Consider the following 18,812-nt stretch of genomic DNA (forward strand, 5'->3'; position numbering starts at 1 on the left):
TATTTTGCAGTGCATGCTATGTACCTCTCCTAATCTTGATGATATAGAATTCAGGATTCTGTTTTTGAAGGGTTTTCTTTTGCTATGAGGGAAGGCAGGGTATGTAACACATATGCCACATTTCTCATCAGAATCTTATATTTATATATAAGATCATCTGTAAATTGTGTTGATAATAAAAAGCTGCTAGCTGTTTTAGAAAACTCTCATATTATTGTATTTTAACTTATAATGGAGGTAACCTGCAAACTCATCATAGTCATGTTTTTATTTTTCCCTTTTTTTTTAGAAGTGCTTTTCTTTAGTACTTATATAAGCATTTCATTATTTTGGAAATTAATATGCAGTACTTGGAGCACCATTAAGCATGAAATTAATTTAATTTCTGCAGTCAAAGCATGTGACCTTAATTTGGTTGAAAGAATTCATACAAAACTGTTATTTGGCTGGTTAAACATTCAGAGATCAGTTCTGCTCTTACTTACACTCACACTTAGGTGTAGAGGGGCAAAGAGAACACTGATTGCAAGATGTGGCCCAATTCAATCTTATTGAAACTCTTTAATTTATGGTCAAAAAATCATTACCTCCCCAAACAGCTAAAATTGTCTGCCTTGAGAAACTTATCTCATCAGTAACAGACAAAGTTTAGCATTCAAGAAAATAATCAACTGAGTTTGGATCAAAATGTGTGGAAGTTCCTCAGCTTCAGTGTGATTTACATCTCACCTCTTAATGCCATAATATTTACAACACCACAGCTGCTGCTTTCACTTTTGTAAATCAGTGGAATTAAAACATACTTGCTCCAGAGCTTTTCCTCTTATATTTTCTAAAGAATAATTATTCTGATAAGATGTATTTTGATTTAAAAATATTCCTTATTTAAAATCCCTTGATACTCTGAAGAATTTAGGCTTTGTATTGTGAATTGATAACATTGTATTAGCATATTGTGATTCACTATGGATGATATTAAGTTGCTAATGTTAATGGAAGTTTGCTTAATTAATATTTGCAAACAGAAGTCCCTTACTCTATTTCAGAAATATCCTTTCACTATTGCTTGTATGAATTAAAGAGCCTTTTAAAGTAGGAACTGGCAGGAGGGCTTTTTCCCACTGGAGCATATTTCCACTGCTACTTGAAATGCTTTTGCTTTCATAAAACTTTTTTTGCAAATATTTTCCTTTAATAAATTCTCATGAATAAGTAGATCAAAGGAATTATGAATATCAATAAAGTCCAGAGTGGACCATAATTTAGAGATACTGAGTTTTTGCAGTATTTGCAATCAATAATCACCACAAGATGGTTTTGCTTTGATTTACAGTGTTCTAGATTTATATACTTAGAGAGTTATTCTGCCTAACTGTATAAGCATTTGAAAGAGTGAAATCCAGATTCCCCTTAATTACACCACTGGAATCACAATGATATCTACCACTTTGAAGATTTTATAGGTGATATAGCCATACAGAAAAAGACTGGATAGTTTGGATAGAATATTGCCATTTATATCACAGAACATTTCATTTTCATACTGACATCCACACAGCACTGAGAAAATAAAACCAATTTAATTTCCATTATTTAGCATTTTCACAGGTATTTGTGAGGAAAGGAAATTGAAAGCAAAATCAAAATGGTGGTTTCTCTTGGCTCCATCTTCCTTCTTATGTCCGTCCTGCTCTTTGCTCCTTCAATCCCTTAAATTATAATTTCTACATCTGTTAGTGGCATCCTGGCCAATCATGAAATTTCAGCCTTTGTTAAAAATGTTAAAAAAGCTAAGAGCTGTCCATCTACTCTCAGATAATCATCTTTGGAACAAACAAGGAAATGTTAGAAGTTGCCTGGCTGTAAGTGAAGCAGAATTGTATGAATCTATGTGATGTTGTCAAGGTTCAGAAAGTAATTATGTCAAAAACTTCCTGACCTAATCTTGGCTGCTGCTTTTTGCAATGCTTCTCTGATAGGCAAGCTGCTTTCCTATCTTGAAAGCTAAATTAAAATCTGTATCTCATACTGTTCTGTATTGCTGACTAAAGCATGTCTGGCAAGGCTGTTGGTACATGTGATGTAAAAGATATTTCAATCTCTAGGATAATCAGTACTGCTGCTTTAGAAACATCTAACTGCTTTTGTCCCCTTACTGTCTTCTTCGAAAAGGAGGTAGAGTATGTACATTGCAAGGTTTTGAAAAACAGATTTCTCTGAGAATAATTTTCTTAGCATACTATTCAGAAAATTTCTATCTTCATAACCCTCAAAGAGTGTCTAATGCTTGATCCTGATAAATCTCTTATAATATGCATGACTGAATCCTTTTGAAATCTAGACTCATGGTAGAACAAAAAGCTTAAAATGGACTTACTATTAGTTCAAAGCTCATGCTTGGGTTTGATTATTGTCTTGTTTCTATAGGTTCATTTTTTTTTTTTTACAGCTATATACATGTTAAATAAACAGCCTAAATTCACTTTTTGTAATGCTGGTATGCAGAAAGCAATTTACCAGGTACAAAGGTAACTTTTAGAAATGTTTAGGTAAAGAACTGGGATATATGCTAAATATCTAACATCAGGGTCTGCAGTTGGGGTAGTCTAGCTAGCCAGCTGGATTCCATATGTGTGAACACTGGTAAGTCACAGTAACTGCTAGAAAAATCTTCCTATGTATTAAGGCATGGACAAACGTGATAGGAATAACGTGATCCATTGGCAGGTCATCTTGTGTTGAATACAAAGAAATCAGTACAAAGTCCCTGAGTCAGCTGCTTTATGCCAGAGCATAAGTTTGCTGTGGAAATATGTAAATATTACTGAAAAGTTTTCCTAGCATACTGAACTTAATTGAGTCAATAAAATCTTGAGATGTTGTATCATAAAATCCTTTTATCTGATTCTAATGCATACAAAATTTTATAAATTTTGTACATAATGCCATAGAATAAATTCAATGTTAAAAATAACAAAGAAAAATGAAAAAAGAAATTATACTGTTGAAAATGTCTGGTTTTTGTTCTTTCCCAAATGATGCTGAGCTCTTACAGACTGAATTTATTGAATAATTTTTGTAATATTTTTCTTTATATACTGATCTGGTTGGGGCTAAATTCAGGTATAATAGAGCAGCATGCTAAGGAAATACTCTGTTACATCAGCAGAAGAGTAACTGAGTTCTTAGTGGGATGAGGCATTTAAATGTTGCATTTAAAGTATCAGCTGCTGTTGATTCAATTTAGGATTCTTCTGTTCAGTTTAACTCCTGTGATTATTGTTACAGCTCTGTAAATGAAGCATAGCAGATTATTAGTGAGAAGAGACTTGAAAGATACTTCTCACCATACATAGTGCCCCACATAAATAAAGTTGTCTCTTTGATGTTCTTGATAATTTACAGTTCTATTGATAATTTTTTACCTTTCTATCTGATATTTGTGATCTCTCCTTATAGCAGCTATATCTAATCTTCCATGTTGAGTTAACTGTTAGTTTTAAGCAATTTCAGTAATAGGAATTCATTACCCCTTTTTGCTTATTAAACTAACTGCATAATATCTAAGTCACTGAACTCTTCATTTTCCTGTAAAAGAATGGACAGTAGGTCGTTCCAATTTACGGTTCAGCCAGTTCATAATTTTTGTTTGCTCTGCTACTACTACAGCATTCTGCTAGAAATGCTCTCCAGATTGGAATGATGCAAGCAACATTTTAAGAAAACACTATGTAATAAAAGAGTCACTTCTCAGTATAAAAATTATTTACTGTATTGTATTGATAAATGGTAACTTTAATTATAATATGTAATTTTTTTAATGTACCTTGCATTTATGGTATTTCTGGCTTTTTCTCAAACTGATGATTGACCTGCACTGATGTTTAAATGCTGTGGTCCTTCCTTGATGACTACAGTATTTATGCCATACTTTCTAGTTTCTCTGTTTCAGAGGCAATATTCCACAATGACCAAACTGCCATGCATTATCTATAATTCAAACATATTGCAATCTGAAATTTGTCAATAATAATCTGCAGAAAAGTGTGCATCCATCTCTCTGTACATTGGACCTGACCTCAAGAGATGTTAAAACTCATGCAGAAATATGAGACATGAATGTCTAAACTGGGAAATTCAAAAAAGCATAGATGAAATGGGTGTGCAGATGTCACTGAAACTAGGTGCATAAGACACCCTCCAATACATGTTTCCATTTGTTCAGCCTTCCTCTGAAATGTGTTTTTTTTGAAACACGGTACACAAAAATCAAAGTTAAGCTTATGTCGGAATCACAACACAATATACTGTCGGTGTGATTCAATAGAATCAGAATGGGGGAGGAAGAACTAAATCTTCTTTTTGTTTGAAGAACATGCTGAATATTTGTTGCTATGTAAAATTCCATTAAATGTCTCAAGTTACTTTTTGTATCCACACATTAGTACTGTTTACATTTCCTTTACAAAAAACTGTATAGAATTTGAAGCTTTTCAGACATATTTTAAAGGAATAATGCCTCTAACTTCAGATTTAAGTGTCAGCAAAAATAAATATCTTTAATGTTGTCATAGACCATCTCTGTCTAATATTAATTCCCTATAGACTCTATTCTAAATCTGCTTACATCATTCCCTTTCTAAGATTAGCTACTTATCAATGCAGCCATTTTACTGATGTTATACTCCATATAGTGATAACATTCGAAGAGTCATAGAATGCTATCATCAAACTACTTTTACTTATTATAGTACTCATATTTGTCTGCTGCCAGCATCATATGATTGTGTGAAAGAATAATTTTTAAGGTTTGGATTATAATATTGGTATGATTTATTGGTGCAGTATTATTTTATTACAATATTGTTTTAAAATAAATTCTTTTAACTTTAATAATTCAAATTTTTTTTGGCCTTTTATAGTAATTGGACATCTATGTGTACTGTGCCAAAGTAATAAGTAGTTTCAAAATGCACAATAAATTCAGAAAATGCATTGGCAAGTGAGTATGCAAAATATCAGCTACTGCTCCTAAAGTAATGTGCTGCTCTTTTGGAAATAAAGATACTTAAATTATCCTATAAAACTCATAACATGTGTTTTCATGTCAATAATAATGAAAACATTACATTAAAACTTTAGGTTTAGTTAGCTTTTTACAGACTTGCTGGAATAATATTTACTTGAGACATGAAAATACATCTGTGCAGCTTGCTGTTGGTTTGGTCATGATGTTGGAAATTTTTTTGTACTAACACATGCTATCTAAAGTGTAACCTAAAATGCAGCCACATGATTGGAATAATTAAACAGTACAAAATGTGGAAAGCACCCATTCTCAGCTTACTGACATTTCATTTCAAAATTCTTATGTGTGGCTCAGAATAATACTCTAGTAATTCCAGCAATTCCTTGTATGAAAATATCAAAATATTTTCAATAGGGAAAATGCACGTTATGTAGTTTCTAATCTTGTGACCTCACCTGTAGTAGAGCAATTTGGCATTATAGATTGTCGATTAGAAGTGATTTTAGTATCACAACATTGAATACATTCAAAATATTTTGATATACATTTCCAACATAAATTTCTAGTCAAAATAATAAAACTGGAAAAAAATAATTATGTGGGGTTTCATTTACAGAAATTGAATGCATCCAGTTCATCAGAAGGCAGCACAGTTGATATTGGACTACCTCCAGAAGGTGAACAGCCAGAGGCAGAACCAGAAGAAGTTCTAGAGCCAGAAGCTTGTTTTACAGAAGGTAGGCAAAGCAAAATAAAGGCAAGATAAATAGACCTAGTTGTGTGGATTTGTGCAGGATTCTCTTTTTATTCAAAATCAAAAGAAGTTTAGTGATTATAGTTGTAATATTTGTTAGTACTAGTAACTCTTTCAGAGTTACTGCCATAGATTTACTGTTCTTGGGTGTTCCCTCTCTTTGGAAGGTATTGCAAAAGATACAAAGATTTAAATTCAAATACTAAACAAAAATGCTCAAAGAGGAATTATAAGGATCTAATGCAGCAGCACTATGATAAGAAATAAGTCAATTGATTACCATTCATTGTGATTCTTTATAAATATTTACTTTATTCTGACATCTCACAATTTATTATCACATTTAGGGTGTGTGCGGAGATTCAAATGCTGTCAAGTCAGTGTAGAAGAAGGAAAGGGGAAAATCTGGTGGAATCTTAGGAAAACCTGCTATAAGATTGTTGAACACAACTGGTTTGAGACCTTCATAGTCTTCATGATTCTTCTCAGCAGCGGTGCTCTGGTAAATTAAGTGTGGAACTATTGTGACTATTGTGATTTTAAACAGCAAGCATTTAAAATTACAGTTAATCACATAGCTACAGGTAACAAATTAGAATTTGATATCCAATTAATATATGTTCTAATATAAATATATATCTGCAGGTATTTGGCATATATTGTAAAACATGTAAGAATTTGCTTGTGGGCTGTGAAACAAACTTTGGCAAGTTCAAAATGTAGTGTTAATGAAAATAAGAAATTAGTTTTATCAGACTGGTGTTCACTTGTCTTAATATTGATGATAATAGTTTATTTTTTAAATACACATTTAAATAAAAACACAGCTGAGCCATGAACTTATCAGCAGCAACTCATATTGTCAAACTGAGGAGGAAGGTGCCAACACAATTTCATCAGATATTTTTCAGTTTGGTGTTAAATCAGGTGCACTGAGTAGGTATTGAAGTAATTAGTTTCTCACAGCAGGGGCAGAATATAATATTCTTTCTACACAATGCACAGTGATTCATTGTCAATGTATACATTTTCTTTTGATGAGACAGTTATCTCAATTTAGGATTGCTTTGTGAGTTAGTGTGCATAGTTTGGTTTCAATTATTCCTCAAAAATACTGTATCACACAGTCATTTTTAAATCCCTCATATAATTTTAATATAAATTTGTAACTCCCACAAAGGAAATCCTAAAGTAAATAGGCCCTTGCTATCTGTAGTGAGTTGACCCTTGCTATCTGTTGATGCCAGGTACCCACCAAAGGTGCTCTGTAACTCTACACGTGGATAAGGGAGAGAAAATGTAATGAAGGGTTCATGGGTTGAGATAAGGCCCAGGAGAGATCAGCCATCAAATACTGTAATGGGCAAAACAGACTCAGCCTAGGGCTATTAACTGAATTTATTATTAACAAAATCAGAGCAGGATAATGAAAAGTAAAATAAATCTTCGCACCATCTCTCCCTCCTTCCCAGCTCGACATCCTCCCCCAGCAGTGCAGGTAGACAGGGAATGTACATTGTGGTCAGTTCATCATACATTGTTTCTGCCACTGCTCAGTGAGAGGAGTCCTTCCCCTGCTCCAGCATGGGGTCCCGTCCACGGGAGACAGTTCTCTGTGAACTTCTCTGATGTGAGTCCATCCCACAGGCAACAGTCCTCCAAAAACTGCTCCAATGTGGGTCCCTATTCCATGGAACACAGTCCTTCAGGCACAGCCTGATCCAGTCCTCCTGGTCCTACAGGTCCTACTGGGCCACCTGTTCCAGCACGGGCTCCTCTCTCTATGGTCTGCAGGTCCTTGTGAGAAGCCTGCTCTAGCATGGGTTTCCCTCAGGTCCACAGCCTGTTTTTGGGCATACCCCGCTCCAGCATGGGGCTCTTCCAGGGGCTGCAGGTGGATCTCTACATCTCTGTGGATCTCCATGGGCTGCAGGGGCACAGCTGCTTCACCATGGGCTGCACCATGGGCTGCAGGGCAATCTCAGCTCCAGTGCCTGGAGCACCTCCTGCCCTTTCTTCTCCACTGACCCTGACATCTGCAGAGCTGTTCCTCTCACATATTCTCACTCCACTTTCTCTGCCTGCAATTCTGCATGTGCAATATTTTTTTATCCTTCTTAAATATATTGTCATGGAGGTGTTACCGTCATTCCTGACTGGCTTGGCCTTGGCCAGTGGTGGGTCTGTCCTGGAGCCAGCTGGCATTGGCTCTGCTGGACAATGAAGGAAGCTTCTAGGAGCTTCCCACAGAAGCCACCCCTCTAGCTCCCCTCACTACCAAAACCTGGCTATACAAACATTATCCATGGAAGCCAATTAAAATGAAGTTTGAAGAGTTGTCTTACAGTAAGTTTTGTGTAATGCTGCTCAGCTCAGCTGAAAGATGAATATTGTTTGGGCCCAGTTTTATGAAAAGTATTAAGTGAAAGCCAAAGTTACACTTGAGAGAAAGATACATGCCTTACCATCATGCATATTTTTTCAATTCAAATTTTTTTCCTGGCCATTCCTATTTGACACTGCAAATTGGGAAGACATTTAATTATATCTTCAAAAATCTTTTTCACAGGCATTTGAAGATATCTACATAGAGCAACGTAAAACTATCAAGACCATGCTGGAATATGCTGACAAAGTTTTCACCTATATCTTCATTCTGGAAATGCTTTTAAAATGGGTTGCTTATGGCTTTCAAACCTATTTCACTAATGCATGGTGCTGGCTGGACTTCCTGATTGTTGATGTATGTATTCTTTTTCATGTCCTGTACGATAGGCTTAAAAAAAAATAACATTATATTTTCAGGATAAGATTTCTGTTCTATTCAACAAAAACTCTATTTTAACTGCTGTGGTGGTATGGTTTATAATTCTGTTCAGGATGGAAAAAAAAATTTGGATATACTTATTTCTCTAGAAATGTTTTTTTTTAATTCTCTTGTTTTATGAAGTTGTAATTCTTTCTTGAAATTATGCTTTTTACTATCTTTTTTGATGGTATAGAAAAGATGCTGTTCATCCTCTTCATTTTTTTTTTTTTGTATATGGAAGCAATTTCTCAAACTTTTTCTAATATTCTTATGAATTACTGTAAGTGTCCTGTCACTTACTCTGTGCAATATGAAAGGTAAATACTGCTAGGAGTTGTCAGTTCCATTCTACTGTTCAGTACCCTTGCACTTTTCACTGTATCATGGGGGTGACCTCAAAGAGACAGTTCTGAGAACCACAGATGAGCCCCCCTAGAATGGGTTCCCACATGATTTGCCAAAGGCTGCACTACCAAGGAGCAGATACACATTGTCTGAAGGAGACCTAGTGAGAAGTGCATTGTAATTTCAGGTCTACATGATTAACAATGTATGTAAAGTACTGGGTGGCATAAATGGAAGACTACAGATCTTTGACCATATAGCAGATGTTCATTTCCCTTCCATCCCCAATAGCCTGATTTACTTCTCAGTTCCACAGATGTAATTCCCATGGGATGCAAGTTAAGGGTATGTCTTAAACCACCTATTTGCACATTAAGAAAAGCACCAGAATTCTATAGAAATTGCTAAATAGCTCCATAAAACAACAGTGATGGTCTTTACTACACAGAGCTTGAAAAATGCTATACCTTGTAAATCCAGACCACCATTGCAAGTCCTGTGATAAAACATGACTGTGTACTCATAGAGTATTTTATGATTGAGTCTGTACTTCTGTAAAATATGTATTGGCTCAATCACCCCATGTATAAATTGCCATGACCAGTAGAACTTGTATTTACAAACAAATATTTAATTCTTATCTGATAATCTGTGGTTTAGTTACTTCTGTGACTAGCTTTATTAGCTTTATTAGTTTTTCATGCCAACCTTACCTTGGTGCTTTTTTTAAAATAAAAAAAATTATTATCTGAGGCATTCATTTTAATCTATAGACGGAAATTGAAATAAAAAAGCAAAATGAACAATTTGGAGATGCAGGTATTGAGAGAGCAGGAAGGATGGGAGGGAAGGGAAGGGCATTAAATAGACATAAATAGAAGGTGATATGTTTTATTTTTGATTTATTAGGGCCACTCCTTCCCAATGGCTATTAGAAATACATTTCCAAGGATCATTGATGAAAGATAATTGTATTATTTATTTTACAGCTATTCTAGTTTATTTACTCATCTGCCTGCAGACCAGACCAGCGTTATGCAAGCCAGGATTGATGAAGTGGTTAAAGGAGTCACAGGGAATGTAATGAAGTGTGGATATGCCTAACAGTGAAGCTTCTGCCATTGTCTAACAGTTGGTTCTCAGTCTTGATTAGTCCGGTTAAATCTGAACAGCACTGGTAGCTATGGCTGTTGAATAAGATTTTCTGGACACTAGAAAGTTACATTTGACCAAAAGCAAGGTCTGGATGTGGTTTTTGAGAGCGTTTACATTCTCATCAAGTTCTGAAGATATCATGGGAAGTCCTTACCTAAATTGTCCATTCCAATTCACCCAGCTTTTGGGTGTTTTGTTTTTGCATGTGACTTCATTTTTGTTTAAATCCCACCAAATGTTGACTGGTTTATGTGACTATAGAAGGCACTTTTATACCATGCTATCAACATGATTTCATCAACAGGTACCTAGAATATCTTTTTATTCTACTTTGTCTGACATAAAAATTTTTCTCCATTATAGAGGGTTTCCTGGAGAAAGAGGTCCAGCCTTGAATCTTTTTGAGAAGTTCAGGGCACACATCATTCCCACCACATGTGTCGGAAGGATATAAAGATGAATGAGCAATATTGCCTTTCTGTTTTTGTGTAGGTCTCTTTGGTTAGCTTAACAGCTAATGCCTTGGGCTACTCAGAACTTGGTGCGATTAAATCCCTTAGGACACTAAGAGCTTTGAGACCTCTAAGAGCCTTGTCGCGATTTGAAGGGATGAGGGTAAGACCACGTGAAAGAATCTGAAATAATGCATGCATCCACGGAAACAATGCATGCAGAATAATCAACAACCAATCCATGCAGAAATGCTACACTACCATCCTATATATTTCACATTTATCACTAACATATAAGCAACAGGCTTCATCTGCTTATATGAAATCATGCATTATTGCACATATTGTTACACTTAATGAGGCTCCTTGGCCTTTCCCCATTTTCATACTTTCCTGGAGGGCCCAAGGACTTATCAACTGCATGGATCTATGCAATATTACTGAATTTATCCTATACAAACACATCCTGCTATAGTCAGAACAGTTTAAAAAAGCTCCAATACTTCCCCTTAAAAGTGCGTGCACATACATTCATGTATGCATGCACATGTGTATTTTGTACCAGTTTAGGCTATCATACATAGTCTATATCTTTTAACATAGTATTCTGTATATATAAATTGGGAATGTCTTTTAGAACTAAAAGTTTTGTAAATAATTTGTATGTTAATAAGTAAATTAGCAGTGTTAAAATACCTTCTCTCTTTCATATTTGAACCATTGCATTCTATTTAAGAAAACTTTTCTAGCCTATCAGAGATGGACTGGTTTTATGATTTCTGGTTGCTTACTGCTTTCCATAATGATTGTAAAATGTTAAGTATAATCTGCAGAGCACTAAGCAGCCTGAAAGCATATTAGAGTTTTCCTGGTACATTTGAGAAGTTACTGTCCCCAGCTGTTTGTTATCACTCTGTCAGTTACCACAGCTGAGACCCTCAGCTGCCCAACAGGGCATGTTCAGTCTGTCTCAGTGCAAAGTCAAAGTGGTCAGTTTAAATCACTTCTTTAGTGCACTGATATGGACAAAGCCCTGATGTACTCAGCCATGACTCAAAAGCTCTAGAAATGTTTCTCTCAAGGGTAGTAGTGAACAGCCAGACATGGTAGATATTTCTAGCTCCAGCCACTGGACGATGTCTGGCTTACATCTTCGGGGTCCATCTGTCTCTCTTGGACAGACTGCCATAGTGGGCATCAGCAAATGCACCTGAACTGGAACCCTACCACCACAATTAAAAGGGATCCTTGTGTGAGCTCCCTCCTGCGATCACTAATCTTTGCCACCCCAGGTGATAAGCTGATTAGCTAATTTGTAAATCAACTGCAAACTGGTGAGCTTCTGAAGAAAATGTCAAGTTCTCTGTGTGTGGAAAGTAAGAGAAGAGAATTCAATGAAAAAGGAAATGGCCTTTGATGAAATGTTATGATTTCAAACAGGAAATAGCATTTTTTTGCCTCAAAAAAATTTCTGGACTTTTACTAAAGCAAATTTGAAAATTTGGGATGTTTATATGAGAGGTAAGGCTTGTCTAAAGCATCCGTATTATCTCACTAAAATCATATTAACTGTTGGGGTTTCTTTCATGACAACAATTAGCAAAACAAAAAAACCCAAAATAATTTTTTTTAAAATTTTATATAAAATTGCTTCAGTGGCAATTTATTGTTGCAAGGAAAAAACCCAATAACATGGCCATGCAGGTTTTGGGGTAATTGTAAATCCCATTACTTCCATGTTTGTGTAAACCTTATCTATGGATTTGATCCTGATCTGCCAACTGTATCTCTTTGTACAATACTCAGATGAGGAGAAGATTTATGAGTTTAGCAAAAAATGCAATAAAAAGTAGTAGATGAAGTTAGATTACTTAAGACTTAGAAATGTGACCTATAACTTCATTAGTTAGGCAGTTAACCATTGAAATGTTCCAATGGATGTACTGAACTTTGCCTTATTTAAAGTAATTAATTCCAAGTTCAGTGTCTTTAAAGATACAGTAGCTCAAGTTGATGGAGAGAATAGTATAAGACTATTTTAAGGACTGATACATGGAAATTCAATATGTCTGTTCATAACACAATCATTCCATTGGTGTTTATCATGTATGAACTGAAAATATGACAATACAGTACAATGCATATATTTGCATAGACACTTAAATTGCTTCCATTGAGCACTTCCCATAAACAGGCAGGAAATTCTGTTCAATACATGTACAGTTTTTAAAACACTGTACTATTCTCCAGGATTTCAACTTGTGCCCATGCAAACTAGTAATGAATAGAAAAAATTGCCTCTATGAAAAACATTATTTTTTCCCTGTATTTTCCCACCACTGTTATTGCTAGGAAAGTCATATTTTAATTTGCACCTGGTATTTCATTAAAATAGCCTGTGGAAATATAATTAATCTGTCCATTCTTTGTCCCAAGCAGTATCACTCACTGCTATGTGGTGCTAGGCACTAATACCTTTTTCTCTCAAGTAGAAAACAAGGGGTTTGATGTCTTTCTTATGCTTCCCCTGCTTTCATTTGCTGTCAGGCCTAGCCCCCTTTCCTCACAGACTTACTACTGGAGGAAGCTAGAAGGTGTTGGGATCAGTGTTTCCAGTGATGCTCAACTGTATGTTTTGAGTGTCTTCAAATGATTTGTATCACAAGCTGGTTCTCTATAGCTTCAGGACTCAGACTAATACCAGAGAAAGTAGGTCAGCTGTAGAAATCCAGCAATTAAAGAAAGAACATGACTGGACCTGCAGCTGCAGCACAAAGAGGAACAGAATTCTTGGATGCCCTGAGACTGAAAGCTGGAGGACAAATATTTTCACTTCATTAACTATCCCTTTATGTCTCAAAAATTGTTCCTGATGGATGATATAATTACATTTAAGAAATCTACTTATATTTTTCGAGTAAAATAATTGAGATAACTTTCAATAAAAAAAACCTAATATATTTGGAAAATATTCCTAAATTGGGAAAAAAACTACCTAGCCATTTATTATTTCAGTCAAATTGTTGTAAAAATAAGTGAGTACATGGTTTTCCAATTTAAATTAATTCAGCATAGTTATAAGACTGTTCATTTTGCCTAGATCAAATAATATCCTATGGCCTCCTACAGTCATGTGTTCACAGTGCTGAGTACAAGCTTGTCAACATAAGACAGCACTGTTGAAATAGTCAGAAGAGATTTACCCATCAGTTAGGGAATCCTCTCAACCCAAATGCTGACTTATACAATTCTATATTACTTTTGCTTATTAATTTATAACAGGTATTGCTAAGGAGATTTTTAGTATGATTAAGAAAGTATTCTGATTTGTTTTAAATTTCCCTACTAGATATAACCACTTATTAAAACATTTGATTTACAATATGTGGAAAAAGGTACAAAAAACCAAAAAAACCATGGAATATTTGGACTTCATGCACCATTCTGTGCTTTTATAGAGTGATGGAGTAGTTTACATTGCAAGCAACTTCATTTGATCCACTTCTTAAATTTAAGTATAACAAGAATTTCCCTGAAGTCCTATAGTCTCTCAAATGTTGTCAAAAGTATGTATCACCCAAAAGAGGTAGTGTTTTGTCAGGAGTGGGGCCCTGAAAGTACAACAGAATCTCTTCTTTCCTTCAGCCCAATTCTCTATTGTACACATGATGGTGGTTCATCACCTATCTAATATTCAAAGGATTTATTTTCTGTTCTGTAAGGGGGCAAGGAATGAAAGCCCATCTGGATCACTAATTTTATAATTCACTGATTCTAGGGATGGTGTTAGTTGCAGATATAACTGTAATGCCAAAATACTTCATAAAACTTCACTACATATTTGTATTTCAAACAGAAACAATAAGTTTATTATGCTGGAGGATCTGCCCTAGTACTTGCATCATATATACTAAGAGAAGTATAAAAAGCCCATCAAGGTATCAGGTAGTGTTTTGCATTAAAAAAAAAAAAGCAAAGTTCTTTAAGTTTCAAGGATCTGCTTCAGTTGTTTTGGCAAAGTTTGTGGCAGTGCTCTATGCTTAAAAAATTTTACATTCTTAGAGTTATTTACAGAGAGATTTAAAATAAGAATTAATTAATTTAGCATCATTGATTCCATCATTAAATTAATAATTTTCATTCATTATGGACCTACTTTCTCCCAAATTTTATTTTCCTTAGTGTTTTATTTTCATTCTGGCATGTTTTTAATCATTGCTCATCATCACACATGGACTCATTTTAACATTTTTCTTTCCTGAAGCCTTATTTTTCCCAAAATTCAGTTGGGAATTAAATCATGTCTCTTTTTCAAGTTTTTTCTGTCAGTTGCCTGAACACTAACAGCTCTGGTGTGTTCAGGTACTCAGTAGCTTTCCTGGTTTGAACATTTCTACTTTTCTAATTCTAAATGTAAACATCCAAAGGAACATGCATATATCACTTGGTTTTATGACTCAAAATTATTTTCAATTAGAAATTTGCTTATTAATAGATTTGAACTTGCTTGGATTTTTCCAGTAAATATGTAGTATTGAAAATTTGGTTTGTTTGATTCAATCAGTGATTATAATTATTATGGCTTTGCAGATATACATTAAGCAAATATTCTAAAAAGCACTGATAAATACTTTTTTCCTCTTTTTTTTTTAAAGTTTGTTTTACTGGTTCTTATTTTACCCATTCTTTAAAGCTACCATTTGCTATTTGTATTTTTTCCTTCTAATTAAGTTTGGCATTTTATCTTTTCTCTATACTGCTTTTCTGACTTGTTACTCTCAACAATTGAAGTGTAACACCAATATTAGAATTATAATTGCATGTTACATGTGAAGCATTTGTAAGTTCCTGGTGCCTGTCTTCTCACAGTGTCTCTCTTTGGTTTGATTTGTACTCCAGGTTGTGGTGAATGCCCTGTTAGGAGCAATTCCATCTATTATGAATGTGCTTCTTGTTTGCCTTATATTCTGGCTGATATTTAGTATTATGGGAGTAAATCTATTTGCTGGAAAGTTTTACTACTGTGTTAACACTACAACCGATGAGAGGTTCGATATCAGCCAAATTAACAACTTCAGTCAATGTGAGGAGCTCATACAAAACAATGAAACGGCCCGCTGGAAGAATGTGAAGGTTAACTTTGACAACGTAGGCCTTGGTTACCTGTCTCTGCTCCAAGTGGTGAGTCACCAGTCCTTAATTTCTATTTATCTTTCTATATCTCTATTGTTTACTTGTAACAGTAAAAGGTTTCTTAGTCCTTTTATTTTAATTAAAAAATTTTGTCTCTCAATTCTTGGTTTGAATTATGAAGTGTGAGATAAATCCATAACTCCACAGAAGTAACACAAAGCCTAGAGGATATAATGACTATAAGAAAAAAAATGTAATTCAAACCAAATACACATTAGCTGCATTGAATCTGTATCAAGCAAACCTCTAATGCTCATGCACAGAAAAAATAACTTCTACACCAGATATAATTCATAACAGAAAAAAGTTCTTAATGGATGCTGTCCCTCTATAGTCAGATATTAGAACTGGCTTGCAATTCTTGTACATGAATAAAACATACAATAGAAGGCAAGAGTCAGCTATTAGGATTTCACTCCGCTGGTTTTCATGATGAGTGCAAAAGACACTTAGTCTTCAGCTCCTAAAAAATGCTTCTGACAAGCCATTTTCCAGGAAAAGTGTGACCTAAGCACCTGTGTTCTGTTTATAGGCTACATTTAAAGGATGGATGGATATCATGTATGCAGCTGTGGATTCTCGTAATGTAAGTAGAGTCCCTTGACTCCATTTGTATTGATTGTATGAGCTCCAAGATTTGAGAATGCAATTTTAACATCTTTCAGAAATTACAGTAAAAATGAAAGAACAAAGAGTTACTATTATTTTGTAGTTAAAGAAAATGGAAGCCATGGGAAAAATACAAGAAATGAGGTAAGCAGAGGAACAGTCCTAAACGGTTCCATTTTCCCTATGGTACACTTGAATCAAAATTCCTCGATCCTACAACACACCTGTTGCCATGAAATACCTTTTCCTCCTCTCATTATGCATTGAGCCATTCTTTATATTTGGAAACAGACACCATTACAGAGAGGGTTTTTGGGTTTTTTTTGTAATACTGATCCTTTTTATAGTTAAGCACAGCATTGCGCTCTGCAAGCTGCCTCACTGCTTTCTTTAGGGCAGAGTGCTTATTTTTAATTAGACCTGTGTATTTTCCTACCCTTCAGCCTGCCCCTTGTTCCCTTGGTGCAAGTTTTCCTCTAGTTCTAAGTAGACAATTGAATAAACTGTTCTGCAGATGTAATACTTGATGTTTCTGGTTGTCTGTACACCCAAACAGGTGGAACTTTGCTAGTTTAAACCAATTGTGTTTTCAGTATTTATTTTATATTCATGCAGGCCAGTTACATTTTTAAAAATGAAATATCAGGTTTGATAGCAAAGAATGTAACTTCTTGTAGATTGAAGATCACTGGAATATATGTCAGGATTTGACCATAGGAACAAAAGGTTACAGTGACAGAGCCCTAAATTCTATCCAGCAGATATTTTATAGTCACTGTTAAACTAATGTGTAGTTTCTATGCCTTTTTTGCAGGTTTTGGATCAGCCCAAGTATGAAGATAACCTGTACATGTATCTTTACTTTGTCATCTTCATCATCTTTGGATCTTTTTTTACCTTGAACCTTTTTATTGGTGTCATCATAGACAATTTCAATCAGCAGAAAAAGAAGATAAGTACTTCATAATTATTCTGAAAAGAACATTTTAAAATTCTTATTTTTGGTCCACTGATGACAACTTTATTAATAATTTTTTAAATGATAAATTAGTTAAGAGCACTGCATAGTAAATACATTAAATTACTAAAGCCTAAAATTTGGCTTGATGAGGGTTTGATGGACAAATGGTAATCTATGACTCTCTGTGGTTTGTGAAATACTCAATGTCATCTTTGTAAAGATGTGGATTTGAGACTGAAGCCTTAATTGACTCATAAAAAGACTAACCACTGAAATAGATAAATGTAGCTATAAAAACTCTTTGCTATACTACCTTCATGTCACAAAGCTCAGCAGTACAGATTTCTGAACTTTGATAGCAAACATTGTATTATCTTTATTCGTACCCTCTTTAGTCTTTGTGTTTTGTCAACACTGCCTGAAAAGGTATCAGTGTTCCAGCTGCTGAACACAACACCTTCTGTAGCTTGACACTTAAGATAAAAATCATAAAAGAGGATTTTTATATCTGTCCTAAATTTTCCCACAGATGAGAATGTGAACAAGAGTGATCATTAATACTATTATAAGTAATCAATAAAGGTACATGATTGTAACCAGTTTTTGTCTCTTGGGTTTACTTTGGAGGTCAAGACATTTTTATGACAGAAGAACAGAAGAAATACTACAATGCAATGAAAAAATTGGGTTCCAAGAAACCACAAAAGCCTATACCTCGACCAGCAGTAAGAATAAAAATGTTTTCTCTTATTTTTCCATCTACTTAAAATTTGGCTTTTTTCTGTTATGCCTTAGGCTGAAATAAGTCATAAGCAAAAAAAAAAATACATGATATAAGAAAAGCCTTATTAATCTGAAATACTTTTTTTTTTCTTTTTCTTCTGCTATAACAGAACAAATTCCAAGGCATGGTCTTTGATTTTGTAACAAAACAAGCATTTGATATCAGTATCATGATACTTATCTGCCTTAACATGGTCACAATGATGGTAGAAACAGATGATCAGAGTGAAGACATGGAAAACATTTTATATTGGATTAACCTGGTGTTTATCGTACTTTTCACTGGAGAATTTGTCCTGAAATTGATTTCACTTCGTCATTACTACTTCACTATAGGTTGGAATATTTTTGATTTTGTGGTTGTCATTCTCTCCATAGTAGGTAAGAGCAACTCATTTTTATGAAACGTCTAATTCTGTGAACATGGATATATTTTTGGCATGTAAAATCTATTTATATTTATATTTTGGTTCAACTTTGTCACTAGAAAGTCTTATCTATAAGATAACTGAAAAGTACAGTAAGAATTTTTTAGCAAGAGATTTCATACACTCCTACATTTTACTGGTTGCAATTAGATCTATATTTGAAATCAGTAGAGATTCCTATGCATACATGAAAGTCGATTTTGATACAAACTTACAGTGACAGTTGCAGGGGAAGAGTCCAGTCATCCAAAATCCTAGAGCAAAATCTCTGTGGGACTATTATGAAGGTAGGAT

The 18,812-nt window shown here is 34.6% G+C and overlaps 1 protein-coding gene across 14 annotated transcripts in view; it reads left to right on the forward strand.

The window, feature by feature from the left end:
- SCN2A (sodium voltage-gated channel alpha subunit 2) overlaps positions 1-18,812 on the forward strand; it is a 55,086-nt gene that overhangs the window by 32,182 nt on the left and 4,092 nt on the right. For 12 of the 14 annotated variants that reach the window (XM_059852986.1, XM_059852989.1, XM_059852994.1 and 9 more), the window contains 9 exons: positions 5,646-5,766; positions 6,131-6,285; positions 8,353-8,526; positions 10,585-10,707; positions 15,444-15,725; positions 16,270-16,323; positions 17,161-17,298; positions 17,928-18,032; positions 18,201-18,471. In XM_059852986.1, coding sequence (XP_059708969.1) covers positions 5,646-5,766; positions 6,131-6,285; positions 8,353-8,526; positions 10,585-10,707; positions 15,444-15,725; positions 16,270-16,323; positions 17,161-17,298; positions 17,928-18,032; positions 18,201-18,471 — 1,423 coding nt within the window. The remainder of the gene's footprint in view (positions 1-5,645; positions 5,767-6,130; positions 6,286-8,352; positions 8,527-10,584; positions 10,708-15,443; positions 15,726-16,269; positions 16,324-17,160; positions 17,299-17,927; positions 18,033-18,200; positions 18,472-18,812) is intronic. The other 2 variants (XM_059852999.1, XM_059852998.1) reach the window with 1 other exon arrangement.

Source organism: Haemorhous mexicanus, chromosome 8 (assembly GCF_027477595.1).
Source record: "Haemorhous mexicanus isolate bHaeMex1 chromosome 8, bHaeMex1.pri, whole genome shotgun sequence".
NCBI classification, from domain to species: domain Eukaryota; kingdom Metazoa; phylum Chordata; class Aves; order Passeriformes; family Fringillidae; genus Haemorhous; species Haemorhous mexicanus.